This window comes from Schistocerca americana, chromosome 8 (assembly GCF_021461395.2).
Source record: "Schistocerca americana isolate TAMUIC-IGC-003095 chromosome 8, iqSchAmer2.1, whole genome shotgun sequence".
NCBI lineage: Eukaryota > Metazoa > Arthropoda > Insecta > Orthoptera > Acrididae > Schistocerca > Schistocerca americana.
The window spans coordinates 323,246,659-323,265,984 of NC_060126.1; the positions used below are offsets into that span (position 1 = coordinate 323,246,659).

Below are 19,326 nucleotides of genomic sequence, written 5' to 3' on the forward strand. Positions count from 1 at the left end.
AAGATATACTGGCACAATTTCATCAGCGTGATCCATTATAGTTAAATGATGTGAGACCATGAGTTATGTGAGTTTATGAGGAACAGGAGTTTAGATTTTTGCCACATGCAATTTTGGAGGCATACATTAATTTCGTGATCACAGTCTGTGTTGTTTGGATTTTGTTTATGCTTTGCTCATTGCCTATCCGTATCGAGAATGGGATTATTTCGTGGGTACATGGTAACATAACGATAACCTAAGTAATGATACTCAATCTATGAAATATAGAAAGAGGGAAGTAAAGAATTTCGTGAATATCAGACCACAAGCAATGCATTCTAGCGAACAGGGCTAACATAAAAAAACACACAAGAGCAACACATTGTTCATGTAAAGTACGCAAGTTGTGAGGACAAATGTAAAAACTATGTCAGTTAATTTGTACAAGAAGAAAATGCAGTCCAGGGAACGAAAACACTGGTGTGAATAAGTAAAAGGGAGTCATTTATTTGTGAGTGTTTTATAAAAGAAGATTTCGACATGAACTGGTGGACAAAGGTCGCAATAGGGCACTCAAGTGAGTGACATTAGGAATCCAAAATATATAAAGTAAATAAGTCTTACATAAAGTGAACAGTTCATATGTCAAACACACCATTGTGAACTGCACACCAGCCAATGCAGTGAGAGGTCCTGTGCACAGGATGTGTCTTCAGTGTGTACACGCATGTATCCGCAGCAAAAAGTGACTTAGCGAACTTATAGAAGATATTATTGCATTGGCGAGATAATGGACAAGTAAAAAACTGCCTCACCAATAAAAAAAACGTGTGAAAGCGTCCCTAATTGTCGCCGTACACAAACTTTGCAATTATACAGTGATAGAAACTTTTTTTATGTAACAACAATTCTAAGCAGTGACTCTGCAGAGACATTCTTGAAATGATTATGGTGAACAGTAAAAAGCGTAAACGAGTACTGTTTGTTAAGTCAGCAGTGAAGAGCTCGACTCAGTTTGAAAATACGCCATGATCTGTAGACAGTGGTGCCAACTACAAACTAGTGATGAATAAAGTTCCCTAAAGATACACCCTCATCGCAAGAACAATACACATGGAAGACAATAATTAAAGTGAAATCTATTGTGCTAATAAAATTTTGCTTTAAGGCAGCTCTGCGATATTGAACTAATTTTTGTAGAGCTTATACTCCTTTGCTTTGATTTTCATGTATGAACGGCTGCAGGCGATCGTCATGTGTATGAAGCAAGCAGGAGTGGAAGTGTGGCCAGCTGCCAGAGCCATTCACATGCGTTCCAACTACAATAGGCATATAGCTGGGCAGCAGGTTTTCTGGATCGCTGCCAGAGGTCACCGCATGAGCCAATGATACTGTCTCCTCAACAGAGCCCACCAAAACAAGGGAGAGTTGCGACGTATCAATTGGACATGCAACACATGTAAAAAGTAAAAAAAGAAAAAAGATAACAAAACCAGAAAGAACTTATATCTGTAGTACTGTCTTTCTGCATATTTGCTAAAAGTTTATTAACATTTTCTAAAAGACAAATGTATGTGAACAAACGTTAAAAAACAGATACACAAAGACAGTAAAGTGTATGTACTGAACATTTTCTCTAAAAGAACTGCCAGATGGACAGGATATTTTGTTAATGAATCTGTTGGAAAATGATATTTATTTACTCCTCTATAACACAATGCATAATAACTTATCACAATGAAGCCTTGTTTTGTATTTCTAGAGACAAAACAAGAAACAAGTGTTCAAGGGGGCATTGAAACGTTACTTTTTTGAATAATTAATCTACTATGCCCCAATCGTTTAATTAATAATAAAATACATTAAGAATAATTTTCTCTGTGTAAATAAATCTGTAAAGTAAGGAGAAAAGGCCAAAATTTAATGTAAGAAATTTATTTTTTTGCTGTTCCGTTAAAGAATGTTACAGAGAAATGTTTATCTATCGAAACTGCAAAACAAGTTGAAGGCAGTCGCCGTAATTTGTTTTTGGATTATATAGAAGAAGGAACTGTGAGCTCTCTCTATCTCCCTCGTTTGTTTTCGATGGCTGTTTCACAAAATGCAAGTGTTGCTCTCGTATCTGTAACTTTTCATCAAATAATTACGCGCATTTAATTATAAAAGCCTTGTTTAAATTAACAATTTACTTTCATTTTTCATTAACTCTACATACCAAACTATTATGCCCCATTTTAGAACATTATCAGGTTGCATCAAAGGAGAGTTGCCGACGAATTGTTTGGTGGTCACCGCCGAACGCTACTAGTGTTCAAACGGCTATTAATTCAACAAACCTTTATTTCAGCATCCCTGTGATCTATTTTACCAGTCGTTTCTGTCAGTATCCGGACAATGTAATTACGCAAACTAAACAATGCCATTGATCAACGTTCTTGTTCGTCTGATAGGAATCTGATTCTGGTTGGCGGAATATATATTTCCATTTTCCACGAGCAAATATTTTCTATGCACCATTTTGCCATTTCAGAAGCTTTGCCACCAGCAAAAGCGATAAATATAATATTACAATTTTTAAAAAAAATACCAGTAATATTATAACTTCTATAAAAAAAGCTAAATTTTTGCATACATACTGCTGTAATATTACTTTAATGACTACAAAAGAATGATGTTTAGGTTTTTTACTGAGTTGTACTAACATACAGCGTATATTTATGAACACAATGGGCAGAGCGAGTGGTTTTGTTATCTTCAGTCTTTTCATGCAGATACATCTCACATCCACTTAACAGTTAGTAGCTGTGTATGGTGACACTCAGGCTGCCGCTCCACCTATGTTAGCACAGTGTCAAGACACGCAAATGCCTCACCAGCTGACAGTCCTGCATCTGGTTCAGTGAAAATGTCATCTGCCTTCAGTTCCTTCTCTAACACTTTGAATTATTTTTTTCATTATTGATAAGTTGGAATGCTGGATTTGAAGTATCACAAGCGAGCCATTCAGATGCAACAGCTGCACACAAATCGGAACATCAAGAAATTTTCAAAAGGATCTTTCTTGTATTTTCAAATGATATTTCGTCCCCTGCCACTTCTCTTTCTTTCTCTACTTTTTCACACTTGTTCTTTTCATCTTCATATTTCTGTATCTCATAACTGGTTGAAATGCCTTTCAATTTATTCCAAGCTCTTTTTAATGTGGTTAGCTTCACCAAATTCCATGCCTCGATCTCCATGTAAAAACAGTCTTGTAAAATCAATTTTTGGTGATGAGCCACAATGATTTCTTCATTTCCATCTTCTGTCAAAAGCTTCCTCAACAGCTGTTCCTCTGTAATGTCGCTTAGTAGTTTCAATAACCGATTGGTCCATTGGATGTAGCAAAGTCGTTATGTTTGGGGCAAGAAGCCTGTTTTGAAACGTCCATCTTTTTTATCAGGAAGGCGTTTTGCGTGAGGTGGGTGCGTGCATTACCCAGATTTAACATTAACGTACTTTCTACTTTCCCTACGGTCTTTTGGCGTTTTTTTACATCAGGTATGGAAATTGAATAGTATCATTTGCAACACAAAGTAGCAGTCATCCAGACCTTTGGTTGATTCTTGTAATAGATGGAAACTTTTTTAACGTTTTTGAAAGCCTGGAGTTTTTCAGCTTTCCTATCAACAGAACAGGTACCTTGTGGTTTCCTGTAGGGTTAACACAGTTAGCATGGTAATAGGGGCTTCACTAACGTTATGGACAGGAGCAATAGTTTCCCTTCTAGGAGCCAAAGTTGTTTCAGGCAAAGCCTTCCAAATAAGAGCTCTCTCATCTCTTTTGTATAACAATTCAGGGGCATTAGATTCTGCTTCAACTTTGGATTTTTCAGTAAAATGTACTGTTTCTTTTGGGTCTGCTGATAGATTTTCGCCACTTAAATCCAATTCACGAATACCGTGTCTTGCCTTGAAATTCTGTAGTGAGCCATTGCTCACTTTAAATGAACCCAACTGTCATGAAGTGATTGTGTTGATTTTTGTGGCGCAATAAATGTTCATAGTCTTCACAGGTATGAGGCTGGAATTCTATTTTATCAAGTATAAAAAAAAAACAATGGTCCGATTTTCGACGAGCTGCGTCTTAATTTGCGATTCATCACTTTTGTTAGTTTATATCGCTGGCGGCGCTGTAAGTCTTTGCTTCACAGAGGGAAGCCCTTTCGCTTCTCATTCATGCGCAGTCATCTGTTTCCAGTGTATAAAGAAGCCACCGTATCTAATGTTACTTTTTGCCCAGTTACGGCGGTGGCATCGATTCATCTCCACCCTCCAAGGTGACCTCATTCCCATTCCCCAACACACACACCCCGAATCCAATACCACTCCTGATGTCGTCCTATCCTCCTCTAACCTCCTTGGCCACATCGCGGTGGACGTCCTTGACCCTATTGGCAGTGTCCATCTCCCTGGCCTCCTCTCCATTTCAGACGGTCGTCACCTCCTTCCCGATCCTAGTATCGATCCTCCCCCAAAATATGTCCATGATTATTCCTGTGTCGACTGGAACGCCTACCAGGATACCCTCACTACCCATGTCGATAGCCACCCCCTCGTCTACCACCACCCTGATGACGTTACCCGTGCCACCTCCTTTCTCCAGCAGTCCTTGCCTGAGGCTATGGAGGCCCACATCCCTACTGTCGCCATCCACCCACACCACCCCATTTTACCCCCACAGGCCGTCCTCCTCCTCCATGAATCCCACCGTCTCTACCATGCCTTCCTTCACACACATGACCGGGACACACAAAGACGCCACCGGCAACTCCAATGACACGTCCGAAACTTGCTCGCTGCTAAGAAACGGCGGGACTGGCGACAGACATGCACCTGTCTTAATGCTACCCTACGTATAAACTCATCTAAGTACTGGTCAGCCATCCGTCGCCTTACCAGATCTAACCCCCTCCTGCTACCCTCTCCTTTATGATGACCAGCCCTTTCCAGACAACCTCAGTAAGGCCAATCATTTTACTTCTTACCTCTCCGATATCTTTAGCCTCCCTGACGATCCCCACTTCGATTACTCACTCTTTCCTGATGTCCATGATCAAACTGACACCTCTGCCACTCCACTCGCTCCTGGCTTCCATTACTTGGACAACATTACACACACAGAACTCAATGCCCCGATCACTACCCAGGATATCATATCTAGACTCCGCACGAAATGCAACACTGCTCCCAGTCACGACCGTGTTACCTCCATGAAGCTCCCGCCTCCTTCCTCTCCACCCTGACCAGACTCTATAATGTGGTCTTGTCCACCGGCATCTACTCCAACCTGTGGAAAACCTCCTGGAGCCAAACCCATCAAACCGCCATCTGCTGTCTTCTCCTACCATCCCATCAGCCTTACATTGGTCTTTGGCAAGGTCCTGGAATCCATCCTCACCCGATGCATCCATCAGCATCTCCACCAGCACCACTTCCTTCCCACTATCCAATGTGGCTTTCGACTGTATTCTCTGCCGATAACCTTCTCCTTCACCTCACTCACCTCCTCTCCGAACAACTCAACTCCAGTCACTCCGCCATATTCCTCTCCCTCGACCTTGAACGTGCTTACGACCGTGTATGGAATTCCAGTCTCCTCTTCAAGCTCCAAACCTTCGCCCTTCCTATTAACTACATCCCTCTGATCGGGTCCTTTCTTTTCCAACGGCCTTCCTATATCACCATTCATAACACAGAATCCTACACCTTCTATCCCTCCGCCAGTGTGCTCCAAGGTTCCGTCCTCTCACCTCTTCTCTACCTTCTGTATACAGTGGACATGCCACTGCCTTCACCCCCAGTCCACCTTCTCCAGTACGCCGATGACACCTCCTTCCTTGCCCTCCCCCCCACCCTGCAACGCTTCCAACACCTTCTCCAATCTCATCTTGACTGGTTCACTACTTGGTGTAACCAGTGGTTGCTCAAGGTCAATCCTTCAAAGACCCAGGTGATCATTGTAGGCAAAACCACCCCTTCCTTCCGTCTCCTTGCTTTCTATCTCACCATCTACGGCCGTCCTATCAACCTCACACCCACCCTCAAGTACCTTGACGTCACCCTTGACCATCGTCTCTCCTGGACCCCCATCTCCGAACTATCCAAGCCAAGGCACACTCTCGACTCCGCCTCCTCAAGCTCCTTTCTGGCTGCACATGGGGTCTGGACCCCTCCACCATCCTCCACACCTATAAATCCCTCATCCGCCCTGTCCTCTGCTATGCCCATCCTGCCTGGATCTCCACCCCTCCTGCCTTCTACAAATCCCTTCAAATCCTGGAATGCCATGCGCTCCTCCTCACCTATCGCATCTGCCTACCCTTCACCATGCAGATCCTATATGACCAAACTCCGTTCCCACACCTCCTTTTCCTCGAACGGATACTTCCCACAAACTTGATCTCCCTCACCTGCTTGTCTCTCCCATCCTTTCCCACCCCCATCCACTGCTGCGCCTGTATTCCCACATCCCACCCACTCTCCATCTCTCCACCCTCCATACCCTTGCCCAAGGTGGCTTCCGCCAACTCCCCCTCCCTGATGATGCCCTCATCCCCTCCATCTACCCCTCCTACCAACTTTGATCCTCCCTTCCCTACCCCTGTGTTTTTCCCCCAGGGTACCCTCTTCCCTCCTCTCCCTCCTCTCTTCCTCCCCCACTCCTCTCCCCCTGGGATTCCCTTACCCCCCCCCAACCTTCCTTTCTCCCTCTCCCCTCTCCTCTGCCACTGGCATCTACACCCTCCCCCTCTCCCTCCTACCCAAACCATTTTCCCTTTGGCAGGTCCCCAGATTTGTGCGTGAACAGTGAATATTCGTGCCCCAGAGATCGTTGCCAGTGTAGTGTGTGCCTTTGTGTTAATGCTTCAGTGTCTCACCGTTTGTGCTCCATCGTTCATGTGTGTTATTTTTGTTGTCTCTGTTCGTGTACAAGTGCTGAAAGTTTTTTATTCGGACACTGCGCCTGTCAACGATTCCATGTCTTTTAATATGTCTGTCTACTGTTATTATCCACCATGTTTGTTTTGTTTTTCTATGCCTCTTTCTGTACTGTTTGTATTATCCATGACCGAAGAGTGGCATAGATTGGCCGCTGCCGACCTGCCTTTCTTGTAAAGGTGTTGAAATAACAATAAAGGGAAAAAAAATGTTACTTCAGTTATAGCGTGACTTTGCACCTACAATCTCACCAGAAGATGGCGGCCAGCTGGACCATCTCGTCGTCAGGATGAAATTCGGTTGCATGCCAGTGAAGAGCATCAACAAGACAAACTATCGATTTCCTCAGCTAAAAGTTTTGCCTCTTGACAAACAATCAGCCCTGAAAGAGGGTTTCCAAACGCTCGCTGCTGTAAAAATCTTTTGAATACTGCCTCTTCAAGCTCTTTGTTTTCTGCTGTAACCATTGCCTTCCTCGACAAACTCCCATCTTCTTTCTCAAGGACAAATACACAATTTAAATTTAGAGACTTGGTTTTTTTATATCTGAAATGGTTGGTGTTCCCAGTCTAAACACCTCAGCTAAGTGCAGGGCACTGATGCCTTTGCCTAATTGTGCAAGGGCTTTTCTTTTGCCTACCAACAACAAGGCACATTTATGTTGCCATAATTATTTGGTGCATGTGTAGAAGCTTAAAGCTTCAAAACTGGTTGTGGAATAAATTAAGAAATTACTGGCATCTGAAGTGGAATTTTTATTCTAAAAATAGGTTCCCCAGTTGCGGATGTTCACTTGATCAAATATTTTGTCTGAGAAACAGTGAAGTAATATTATCCACACTCAAAGCAGCAAATGCACTGACCACGAGCTATGCATCAGAAATGTTTATGTTGGCTCTACACGAATTGGGCTAAATGTTGGCTCCAGGGGGGGGGGGGGGGGGCACAGTAGCATAAATAATGACCAGTGTTGGTGCCAGATCTGACACTAATCTGTGGACTAAGGGGTATGCAGCACACTAAATTAAAACACACACACACTCGAGACAAATCAGTCTAAACGTTAAGGTAATGACACAGGTTGATGTGAGCTGCAATGAATGATGGACACCACAGACAAAATAATGTAAATGTTGCATCTACAAAAATGTTTGATTGATTGTTAACTGGATGATTTTGTCTTTAATAAATTCACTGCAGATTGATTTGAGAACGATAGAGAAACGTGCAGTGTTCTTTATACTATAATAATCATATGATCCAGATAATTGATAATCTGGATAGTTGGACTTCAGACAATATGTTACTTATGAAACAATTTGAAATATTATTAAACTACATGTCTTCCAAGCAGAATGAGATAATATTAGGTGGAAATCTTAATTTATATTCTTAGAACATCCTTGTTTTAGAACTGTACTTAAGTTATTTGCCATTTCCTGCAATCTAGCTCCATCTACACGATTTTCAATAAGAGTTGTAGGTATATAAGGAATGTCAGATAATAATGTAATTCCTATAGCTAAGTCATCTCAGACCACAATAATCAGCTTTTGACAATTAGTATAGGTTTGCTTGACATAAATAAAAATAAATAGAAAACTATACAAGTAATAAATGAAAAAATTCACAAGAATGCAAGATACAAGCTGCAAGGATGTATGCAACAACCTTGGTGTTAATAAAAGATCAATGTATTCTGTAACGCAGTTACAGTTACTTTGGAAACCATTCCTAAGAAACTAACTGATGGAAGCAGATTGAATTCCCCTAATCCTTGGGTTACAAACGAAATCAGAACATCATACAAAACTAAGAGAACACTTTACTTGGCATGAACAGAAACTAATGATGACAGTGTTAGATAACATTATAGACTGTGTTGTAAAATTCTAAGAAAAGTGATCAGAACATCAAAATAGATGTACTAATGAAAAGCTCTCCGATTTCTAGTTGGGTGTCAGTGTTAACAAGTCGCCACCTTTCGATGAGTATTACAATCTTCTGGAAAAGTGATCTGATACTGCTTTATTTATATTGAAATGGCCATCCCCTCCATCAGGCTGGGTCTTTTGTGGCTGGCAGGCGTGGAGTGTATGTTTAGCGGGTGCAGCAGTAGAGTGGATGCGGAGTGGAGCATGCACTTCAAGCTCTACAGTCTCTACATAGGCGTTCTTTATCTGTATCACATGCTGGCCACTGCTGGATACATTCTCAGTTTGTACTACCTAATGCAGGATTCCATGGTCAACATAGATGATACCCTTGATTCCCATTGACTAGATTCTCATGGATCATTGTTTCTATTGACTGTTTTATAATACTTTCATAGTTGTCTCTTGTTTGGTACAACAATTTACTAAACTTCAGACATGTATTGTACTACTAGTGTTTGCAGAATTAAGGAGAAAAATAAAGTAGAAGGCGTCTTAATTATTTTTCTGTGTTCCTGTTGTGATTTTTGTATATCATACATAATTTCATATGTACATTTTTTGCATTTTGTATAGTACTGTAACAGAATCTTTTCGCTCTGTCTCTTTGTCAGTTTACTTAAGGAATCGGTTTAGTTCTAATGTTCTCTGTTAAATGGGTAAAGACTGCTGTACATATTAATCTCTGTAAGTGATCTCTCTTAGAATATCAGAATTGTCAACAAAAGTTTAGGAACAATTCGTCGCTTTACAACATATTTATTTGTGCAGTCTAAGAGAAAGGTCATTTTTATTATGACAATAACTGTTCACATACATAAACAAACGGCCCAAGATGTATGCTATAGACCCAACGGAAACAGAATGACAGCAGATCCATTACCAGCAGTTGGGTGGTGGTGGGGGAAGCGCATATCATGTGGCCAGTAGAAGAGCAATTTATACTGGACTTAACGGAACGAAACGTCAAGTTCCACAAAGCGTTTCAGTTAATCGAATTCACGTATACCACAAACGGAGCTGGATGGAACTACAATGCCAAGAAGGCCTAGGAAGAAAAGGTGTGAGATTATCATTGGATGTGTGTGTGTTTGGCGAGGGGGGGGGGGGGCTGAGGGTGAGATGGGGAGTTACGTCTTGTGCTAATAGCAGAAGTGAACATATTATCGTCGCGCTTACTCACGTTACAGCAGTGGATTTTGTGCTTTGGGACCTCTTGTGCTTTGAGCCCTCTTAATCTTTATTTCCGCTTTGATTTCGCGATAGATTGTGAAGGCTACATGAGCATTGGATATTTTTCCTACGAGTGTGAGGTGAAATGTATAAAAGCTAAAAATTGTGTAGGTTTTACAGTGCCTATACAAAGAAAAAGTTTACGCTGTGCTTAGAAAAGAATGTAAACAGATTAACAGCGAAAGCGTCGGGTCTACCAAAGGAGAAAAATACAATTGTTTTCATATTTTTTTGTATTTGGGAAGAGCACAATACACGATGGATAAAGCAAAAAGGTATTACACATTGCCTTGTAAATACTGTTTAAGGTACTTTTATGTGCATGTTTACTTGAGCATATATGACGAGATTCGAAATATTTGGAAGTTATTTTTCATATTGTTTCACCTCTCACCAATAAGGAAAATACGCAATTTTGGGAATACTTTCATTATGAATTTCCCTTTGGATATTAATAACCTCTGCTGTCATTGCTAGACTCTTAATTCTATTACAATGTTCCGAATTTGTGTATCACATACAGTATTTCAAAAACCCACCTTTACCTTTCTTTATTTGGCTAAGCGAAGTGTTGTTGTGGTGACTTACCACAATAGTAACACTTCTCTGTTTGACGGGGACATTCCTTTCTGTAGACGTGCACAGAGAATCACCCTGAAATGAAACAACTTCACCCTGATGACTGTCATGTCAGAGGAGATGAGCCCGTAGAGTGTTTCCACAATCCATTTTGATGGCACAATTTTTTGTGAAGGTATGCATGTGCAGGCTTGTATAGCATGTTGACTATCAGCTTATAGACTGCAAAGATAATATTTTTCGAAATGTTTTGAATGGTAAAACACTTTGGTTTATGATACAAGAAGTTTGTGGGCAATACGGTGTTGTGAGAGGCGGCTAGGGTGACTTATTGGCTAATAGCGTCTTGCTAAGCAGGAAAATGGTATTGTAAAGTGAATGAACTTTTGCTGTATATTTTTTTTGTTTCTGGTAATATTTCTTTAGCTTTAGAATTTTATGGAACCAGTACTTGTCATAGGCTTGTTTTTTGTTGTAGAGTCACACGATACTTCTAATCCAACCCGCACCAAAGCCGGAAACGAGAACATATTCCGATTTTGAATCGGTCAATGAATGCATGGAAGGTAAGGCAACTGTATTCAGTGCGTGATAGAGAATTAACAGCACAAGGGAAAGTTTTGTTTTGGTATTTGTGGACGTGTTTTACAAATTTGATAGTAGCTACGTCCTGATTTTCGCCAGAAGTTAGTAAACTATTAGTTAGCATATTTATCTTCTGTCGATCTTCACATAAATCGTTGCAGCAGGTACAGGGAGAACAAATTTTCGACTATGAGCAGAATGACTGTTTATGTCCTATGTTGTTGTTCTACATCAGATTTTCATTTCATTTGATCGGGAGGTGCGTCAAAATTATTCCATACAGTACCACTATCTGACCCTGTTTACGTTATCTTGTGTACATTGTAATTGTGGTAATTCTTCTGGATTAAGTTTCGTTGGGGGATCAATTATTCTGCCCCAAATTTGGACCTTACTGAAGAAAATTGTATTTACAATTCTGGTCGACATGGAATTGAGCTACATTCAAGTCAGAATTTATTTGGTTAACTGGGAAATAATTTGTGAACAAATGGTAAAAATTTAGAAACAGTTTTAGATGACCAGTTGCCTATGAGGGGAAATAGTGGTGTTTGGCATTTTTTTGTTTGGTGAGGTACTCTTGGGTTATTTCAATTTGTTTTTCCATAGGGCTTAGTTGGACATAGAGCAAAACTTCAAACTCAGCTGTATAAGGTGTAAACATGATTCAGTTGAGTGCTTGTTTTAATATTTATAACAGGCAAATAGTTTTGAGAAGCATTTATTTTGTTCTAACATTGAAATATTAGAGTCATGTGCGACTGTTGCCTAATAGGTATGCATGGATTGATGGTAGAACTGCATTAAAGCACACCTCATCTAAAGTCTCAACTGCTTGTGCTCATACATTCACAGCAGTTTAGAATAACTCTGTTTTAACAAGCAATGGAAAGTACAGGATTGAATAACGACAGTATTATGGAAAGGATGTATTGCTGCTCACCACATACAGTAGGCATAGCCGTAGACAGGCATAATGAAAAAGACTGATGAAGTATTTACTCATAAGCTTGTGGACAAAGGTCTTTGCCTGAAGTAGGAAATGCACTCACCCACACTCCCCCCCCCAATTACACACACACACACACACACACACACACACACACACACACACACACACAAAGACAGCCACCCTCTCCAAAAGCTTAAGAGTAAATACTTCTACATTTTTCATTGTGCCTGCAACTCAACACATCCTCTGAGATGAGTAGCAATCTATGCTCTCCATAATATTATGTCTGTTTTATACTGTGTAGGTGGAAATACAGTATGTGCTATGTGATACATGATGCACCTCTGTTTTGTGTCCCTGGTTTCATTCAGGCCGTCCCATCCACCATCTCTGATTTGGATGTAGCCTGGCCATGCCAGATTTTAGCATTGTATCCGTTTCCATTTTGTAGCCCTGTAGAGTTCGGAAGTTTTGTCACTGTTAATACCTTGATGGTACAAAATGACACTTTTGAATATTTTGAAAATAAATTACCATTTTCTTGTCATCTAAATGATGTGACATTTGGAGACTGTGCATGCTGTTGTGTAAAGATTGCAGAAATAATCTCATCTACGTATACATACGTATTTTGCAAGCCACCATATGGTGCATGGTACCTTGTGCCTTTGTGTAAAAACATAAAGACAGTAGAGTAATGCATGCTTAAGTTTTCATATTTTATTTTCCTGTAGCAATGGTTTGCCATTACACAGAGTATCACATAAAGGGAGAGGTTTGACTCCTAAAAGGGATTTCTTTTAATCCCCAAAGCATGGACTGTCACTCAGGATATAAAATTAATAGTCATTGTTCCTTTGTTTTTAATTTTAACAACTTTCATGCATGTTTTAAAGGGTTTGTCAAAGGCAAAGCTATCAGCTTATGCATTATAATATATGCGGTTGTAATGGTTAGATTTATTTGAGATTCGTAAGTGTGAAAAGTAGCATTCAATGAAGGATGAACGTTGTGCTATGTCTGTACAGTACTTTAACCAATTCAGTTTCTAACACCAGTCTGGAAAACTTTTTTATCTAGTTTATAATTTGTTGGAGCCACTCTGGAAATTAAGGGGTGATGGATTTTTATGTTATACAGCTTGAGAAACTAATGTACATTAATAACGTGGGGAGATGGAAAATAAGTTTCCCCTGTCGACTGTGGTCAGAGTTGTTTGTGAAAGGAAAAAAAGAGAATGAGACATTAAACATAAGACATATCTTTATTTTTCTACATAATTTCCAAGTATGTTGAGACATCTGTCATGTGGCTTTATAAGCTTCTTCAAAAAGCCTTCCAGGAAAAAATCAGGGCATTGCATACGGAAGAAGTGTTGAATGGCTTGTTTGATTTCGGCATTGCTGCCAAAGTGTCTTCCATGGAGTCTTCTTCAAAGCAGGAAACAGATGGAAGTCACTTTGTGCGATATCCGGACTGTAAGGCGGATGGTGTAGGCGCTCCCAGCCAAGAGTTGCATTTGTGTTTTACATTGCCGTTGCCATGTGTGGTCTCTGAGAAGACCAGGCCACTTTTTCCGAATCAGCTCTTTCAATTTCGACAGAGTCGCACAGTACTGTGCAGCATTGATGGTTGCATCCTCCAGAAAGTCCAGCAGCAAACCTCCTTTTGTGTCCCAGAAAATGGTGAGTAGCACTTTACCTGCAGACGGAGTGCTTTTGAACTTCTTTCGGACAGGTGATGACGGATGTTTCCACTCCATGGATGCGGCCTTCAATTCGGGTGTGTAATGGTGGACCCATGTTTCATCCCCCATCACAATCCAAAACACAAGGTCATTTCCAGATTCATAGTAATGCACAAGCTGTTCCAGGCTGAACGCCATGTGTTGTTCCATGTGTGTCAGTGTCAGTTGGCGGGGCACCCATCGTGCTGACACCTTCCTGTATCAAAGAATGTCGTGGATGATCTTGTGAACTCGCTCATGTCCGATTCCAAGTTCTGCTGCTACTCCATCGATGGTGATACCTTGGTTCGCTTTAATCACATCATTCACCTTCCTGACATGTGCATCTGTAGTGTCTGTGCACGTCCGTCCAATTCTCGGTATGTCCTGCACTTGCTGACGTCCATCACTGAATTGCTGTCACCATCTCGACATCACACCTGACCCATACATTTCAACAAGGCAGTTATGAATTTCTGTGCCTGATACTCCACTTGCCCATTCATAGCAGATAACAGCTCTCACTTCCACCTTTGACCATGACTCCAAAGCGCACCTTCTCTCCATAGCTCTGGGCAAAGACTGAGAAGCTCGCCTCCACTTTGCGCAGGCCTGCGACAGCGCCATCTGCTGGATCGTGGTCGACCTCTACCCAATGGTGTAGCGGTGTCTTCCACTTGCGTGTTCATCTGCCGTGTCGTCTTTCACCCCTATCACACAACTCTGCCCACAGTCGAAAGGGGAAACGTATTTTCCAACTCCCCCTCATACATGTAATAACTACAAAAATTGCATACTTGAGCACTGCATTTGCAATAAATAAATTAACACATTCGGTGCGCCAGGTATGGGAACTTGAATTGAGTACATTACAGGTGCTTTTGTTTCCACACAATATTGTTTTCTGGACCAACAGCAGCTACTTAAGAGTAAACGTATTCTGAAAGAACTAGTTTTCCCATCATACATAGATTAAAAAGAAAATAAGATACTCAGTATGTAAGTGAAAACCTTAGGGTGGCTTTCCTGTGTGTTAGTTATGATAGGCTAGCTGAACTCACAGGCTGCACGTATGGAAATGCTGTAATGTACTCCATCAGGGGGTGTACTAACATCATGCTGATGCCAAGGACTCTCCCTGTGTGCATGGGGCAGCAGCATTTCTGGGTGTAGGTGTTGTATTTTGTGAGGGTATGAGATTTTCCAGGTGTTTTGTAGCCAGAGTTCTTGAAAATAAATCATTTCATTGATTGAAGGTGAAATCTTGTACTAATTATGAATATAAATGAACAAGCTTTATTAGCAGAAGATCCGTTTGTTGTTGAGAAAAATTGTACAGAACCTAAGTGTAATTGATAACGTAAGAGGTTTTATTAAAGAGCAAATCTTGCTTTCTGTGTTATATTACTTGTCTGACATACCCCACATATGCTCGCCAAATGAGGTGCCCCCTCCAACCCGAGAGCTCGTCACTCTTTGGCGGGTTCGTGCTTAGCTACAACAGTGCCCCAGCCTTTGCAGCAACTTTTCCCTGCATGTCTGACCTCTTGCTATCCCCCCCCCCCTTCTCCTCCGTGGGGAACATATCTGGGGTGTTACTGGGAATGTTCCACGTTGTTCATCTCTGGCATAAGAAGTTTCACCACCGTTTTGGTTCCTCTTTTTCGTCTTTCTCCCTAGGCACTCCTGAAGGCCGGCCCACACATCTGACGTGTAGCAAGTGACTGGGTAACAAGTGGGTAGGGTTTTCACGTGCCTCCTGGTACAGGCCAGGCCCAGGGAGGGGTGATTGCCTGAGCTGTTACCTTCCCAAGTTGCCGATTGGGCCTTCTGTCATGTGTTCGGGAGGTGTGACCTGAGTTGTAAACAATCACGTAAGGCAGGTGTGGCCACTTGTGAACGGGTCCCCCAGTTGGAAGGAGTGCGCCATTGGAGATGCTGGCAATCATGGAGATTTTCTCGCAATGAGCCAATCATCTTCACAATCCATGCCTACGAAAAGTAAACAGAATGAGGCTAACGATTCAGAGACCCTTCCCAGCTGCACAATGGTTCCTCGTGGTTTCGTGCACTGAGGGCGGTCAATCCTTCACAATGGTAAATCAGCTTATTATTCAGAAAGGTGTTCATGCAATTGCCAGCCCTGTGAAATTCTGCTCTCGTTTATGGAATGGCACTTAGCTTTTAGAGACTACTTCTGATTTCCAAGTGCAAATGTTTGACACCTCGCTTCTCCACGGCTATCCTGTTCAGGTCGAGGCCCATAGTACTTTGAATTCTTCCCATGGTGTTATTTAAACTAAGCTGCTCGACAGTCTGACGAAGGCCGAAATCCAATCAGACCTCTCTGATTAGGGTGTCATTGCTGTCCATCAGGTGACGAAAAAGGTAGATTCCTCCTTAATGTCCAAACACACTTATTTTTGCACCTTTGATAGAGTGGTGCTTCCATCTAAGATCAAAGTAGGCTATAAAATTATTGTAGTCCGACTGTTCATTTTGAACCTGATGTGCTGCTATCACTGTCATTGTTTCAACCATACTAGAACATATTGTCGACACCCAGCCAAATGTGTAACCTTTGGTAGGGATGCGCATGACTATGATTGTCCACCTCCTTCTGCCACTGTATAAACTGCAAAGATGACCGTGCTGCCTCCTCTCGAGATTGTACCATGTATCTCGATGAGCGGGCTGTCCATGAGATCCACGTAGAAGAAAAAGTGTCTTACCCAGTCGCACACAAGTTATTGGCTAGTCATAAAACCCTGCATTCTAAAGTCTGGCAGTTATAATTCTAGTCTTGCTACGTTTGCTCCATGAAGGACATGTTCATATAGACATGTGACCTCAAATTTAGCCCTGAGGTTGTGAAATAACTCAGTGTCCAGGTAGCATTGCCATCACCTCGTCCTGCTGTGCAACAAGCCATCAAACTCTCGCCTCAAGGGGCAAAGCCACCAGCTACACAACCGGCAGGCTGGAAAGGACAGGAGGAATACTCCCATGACTACTTCCTATGTCCCTCCAGCTCACCAACATCTGAGTCTTCCTTCACTAACCGGAACGGCTCAAAGACGTCCAACAAAAGGCAAACGGTCTTCTCCTTCGCAGACTCGAAGATCCTGTTCAACACGTCATCATGTGATACCTTTGCCCGGCTGGCCTCCCTGTCACCAGTGGACACCGCCAACCGATTTTCTGCGTTGGACTCCACAGACCGACAGCATAAGAAAGCCGATGCTTCTGTGCAGCTCATGGAGCAGGATCCTCTTGCCTCTGTGCCCTGTAGCTGTGAGTCTTCACAGACTGGCACTCGGCAGCTGCCAAGGTGACACACATTCAATTTTTCCTCATCATGACTCCTCCAGTGGAACGTTCACAGCCTTCGATCCCACAAAGAGGATTTATGGCTGCTTTTAGAATTGCAGCATCCGTTGTACCCTGCCTTCAGGAAACAAAATTGCGCCCTCACAACCGTTTTGAGCTTTTGCATTTCTTCCCGGTCTGTTTTGACTCTCCCTCTGAGGTCGGCATTCCATCTTATAGGGGAGTCATGCTGCTCATATGTGATGGCGTTCATAGACAACCCATCTCTCTGACTACCGATCTTCAAGCTGTTGCAGTTCACTTTGTTTTCCTCGCTTGACTTTTTCCCTTTGTGCCATTAATATCCCTCTGATTCAATGTCACGAGGGCAGACTTCCTCCAGCTTATTGGGCAGCTACCTCACCCAATTCCCCTACTTTAATGCACATCATCCCCTTTGGGGTTCTCCCAGAACCTGCCAGAGAGGTGTCCTCTTGGATGACCTTCTTAATCAACTTAAGCTGTTCTGTCTTAATGCAGGAGGACCCACATTCCTTTCCAAATCCTCGCACACCTATTCCTATCTGGACCTATCCTGCACTGCCCAGCTTGCCCATCATGCCGAGTGGTACGTTCTTTCTGACACCTACTCGAGTGACCATTTCCCATGTGCTCTCCGGTTGCTGGCTAGTACCCCACCTGCATGCACACCCAAATGGCAGCTTATTAAGGCTGACTGGCAGCTTTACGCCTCTTTGGCAACCTTCAAAGAAAAAGATTTCCCCAGTTGTGATGACCAGGTGGAATATTTTACTAACGTTACCCTTACCGCTTTAGATCATTCCATTCCTCGCCCTTCCTCTTTACCATGCCTTATCCCAGTCACTTGGTGGACAACGGCATGCCACAACAAAACTCACATGCGAATGTGTTCTTTCCACATTTTTAACAGTCATTCAATGACGGCAAACTGCATTCATTATAAACAGATGCGTCCACAGTGCTGTCGCATTCTTTGGGATAGTAAAAAAGCTAGCTGGATTTCATTCACTAGTTCTTTTAACAGTTCCACCCCTTCCTCCGTCGTGTGGGCCAGCCTCCAACGGCTGTCTGGGACCAAGATCCATTCCCCAATTTCCAGCCTGACAGTAGCAGACGATGTCATTGTGTACCCTATTGCTATCTCCAACCTCTTGGGCTGCCATTTTGCGGCAATTTCGAATTCTTCCCACTATCCGCCTGCCTTCCTCCATCGGAAACAAGTGGCGGTGGCTTGGGCGATACCCTTCTCTTCTCAGAATCGTGAGTGCTACAATGCCACCTTTACTGTGAGGCAGCTAGATCATGCTCTGAGTTCATTCTGATCCTTCGCCCCAGGGCCAGACAGTGTCCGCATTCAGATGTTGCAGCACCTTTCTTTTGTGGGCAAGCACTTTCTGCTTAATATGTACAACCACATCTCGGCAGAGGGCACATTTTCTGGTCACTGGCGTGAAGCCACCATCATACCCATACCTAAACCCGGTAAGGACAAACACCTACCTTATAGCGACCAAACCATCTCTCACCAGCTGTTTTCAAGCTGATGGAACATATGATTCATGCCTGGCTCGTATGATGGCTCGAGTCTCTCAATTTACTAACCACTGCACAGTGTGGATTTTAAGCTAGCCATTCTGCAGTTGATCAACTCGTCACTTTGTCCACCCATGTCATAATGATTTTCTGTAGAAATCCCAGACTGTGGCCATGTTTTTTGACTTGGAGAAGGCCTATGACACCTGCTGGTGAACTGGTATCCCCTGTACTCTCTACACATGGGACTTACGTGGCTGCCTGCCCCGTTTCCTTGAGGAATTTTTAAAAGACTGAGTTTTCAAGGTGTGTGTGGGTTATGTCGTGTAGGACACCTTTATCCAGGAAAATGGTGTACCAGAGGATTCCGTCCTGAGTGTCATTCTCTTTGCTATTGCTACTAACCCTATAATGGGCTGTCTCCCACCAGGAATCTCTGGCTCCCTTTTTGTTGACGATTTTGCGACCTAT

The 19,326-nt window shown here is 42.4% G+C and overlaps 1 protein-coding gene across 1 annotated transcript in view; it reads left to right on the forward strand.

Annotated features, from left to right (window-relative positions):
• Positions 1 to 10,963: 10,963 nt before the first annotated feature.
• LOC124545159 (enhancer of rudimentary homolog) overlaps positions 10,964 to 19,326 on the forward strand; it is a 73,044-nt gene continuing 64,681 nt past the window's right edge. Inside the window, exons 1-2 of the mRNA XM_047123993.1 lie at positions 10,964 to 11,072; positions 11,187 to 11,274. Coding sequence (XP_046979949.1) covers positions 11,070 to 11,072; positions 11,187 to 11,274 — 91 coding nt within the window. The 5' untranslated portion in view covers positions 10,964 to 11,069. The remainder of the gene's footprint in view (positions 11,073 to 11,186; positions 11,275 to 19,326) is intronic.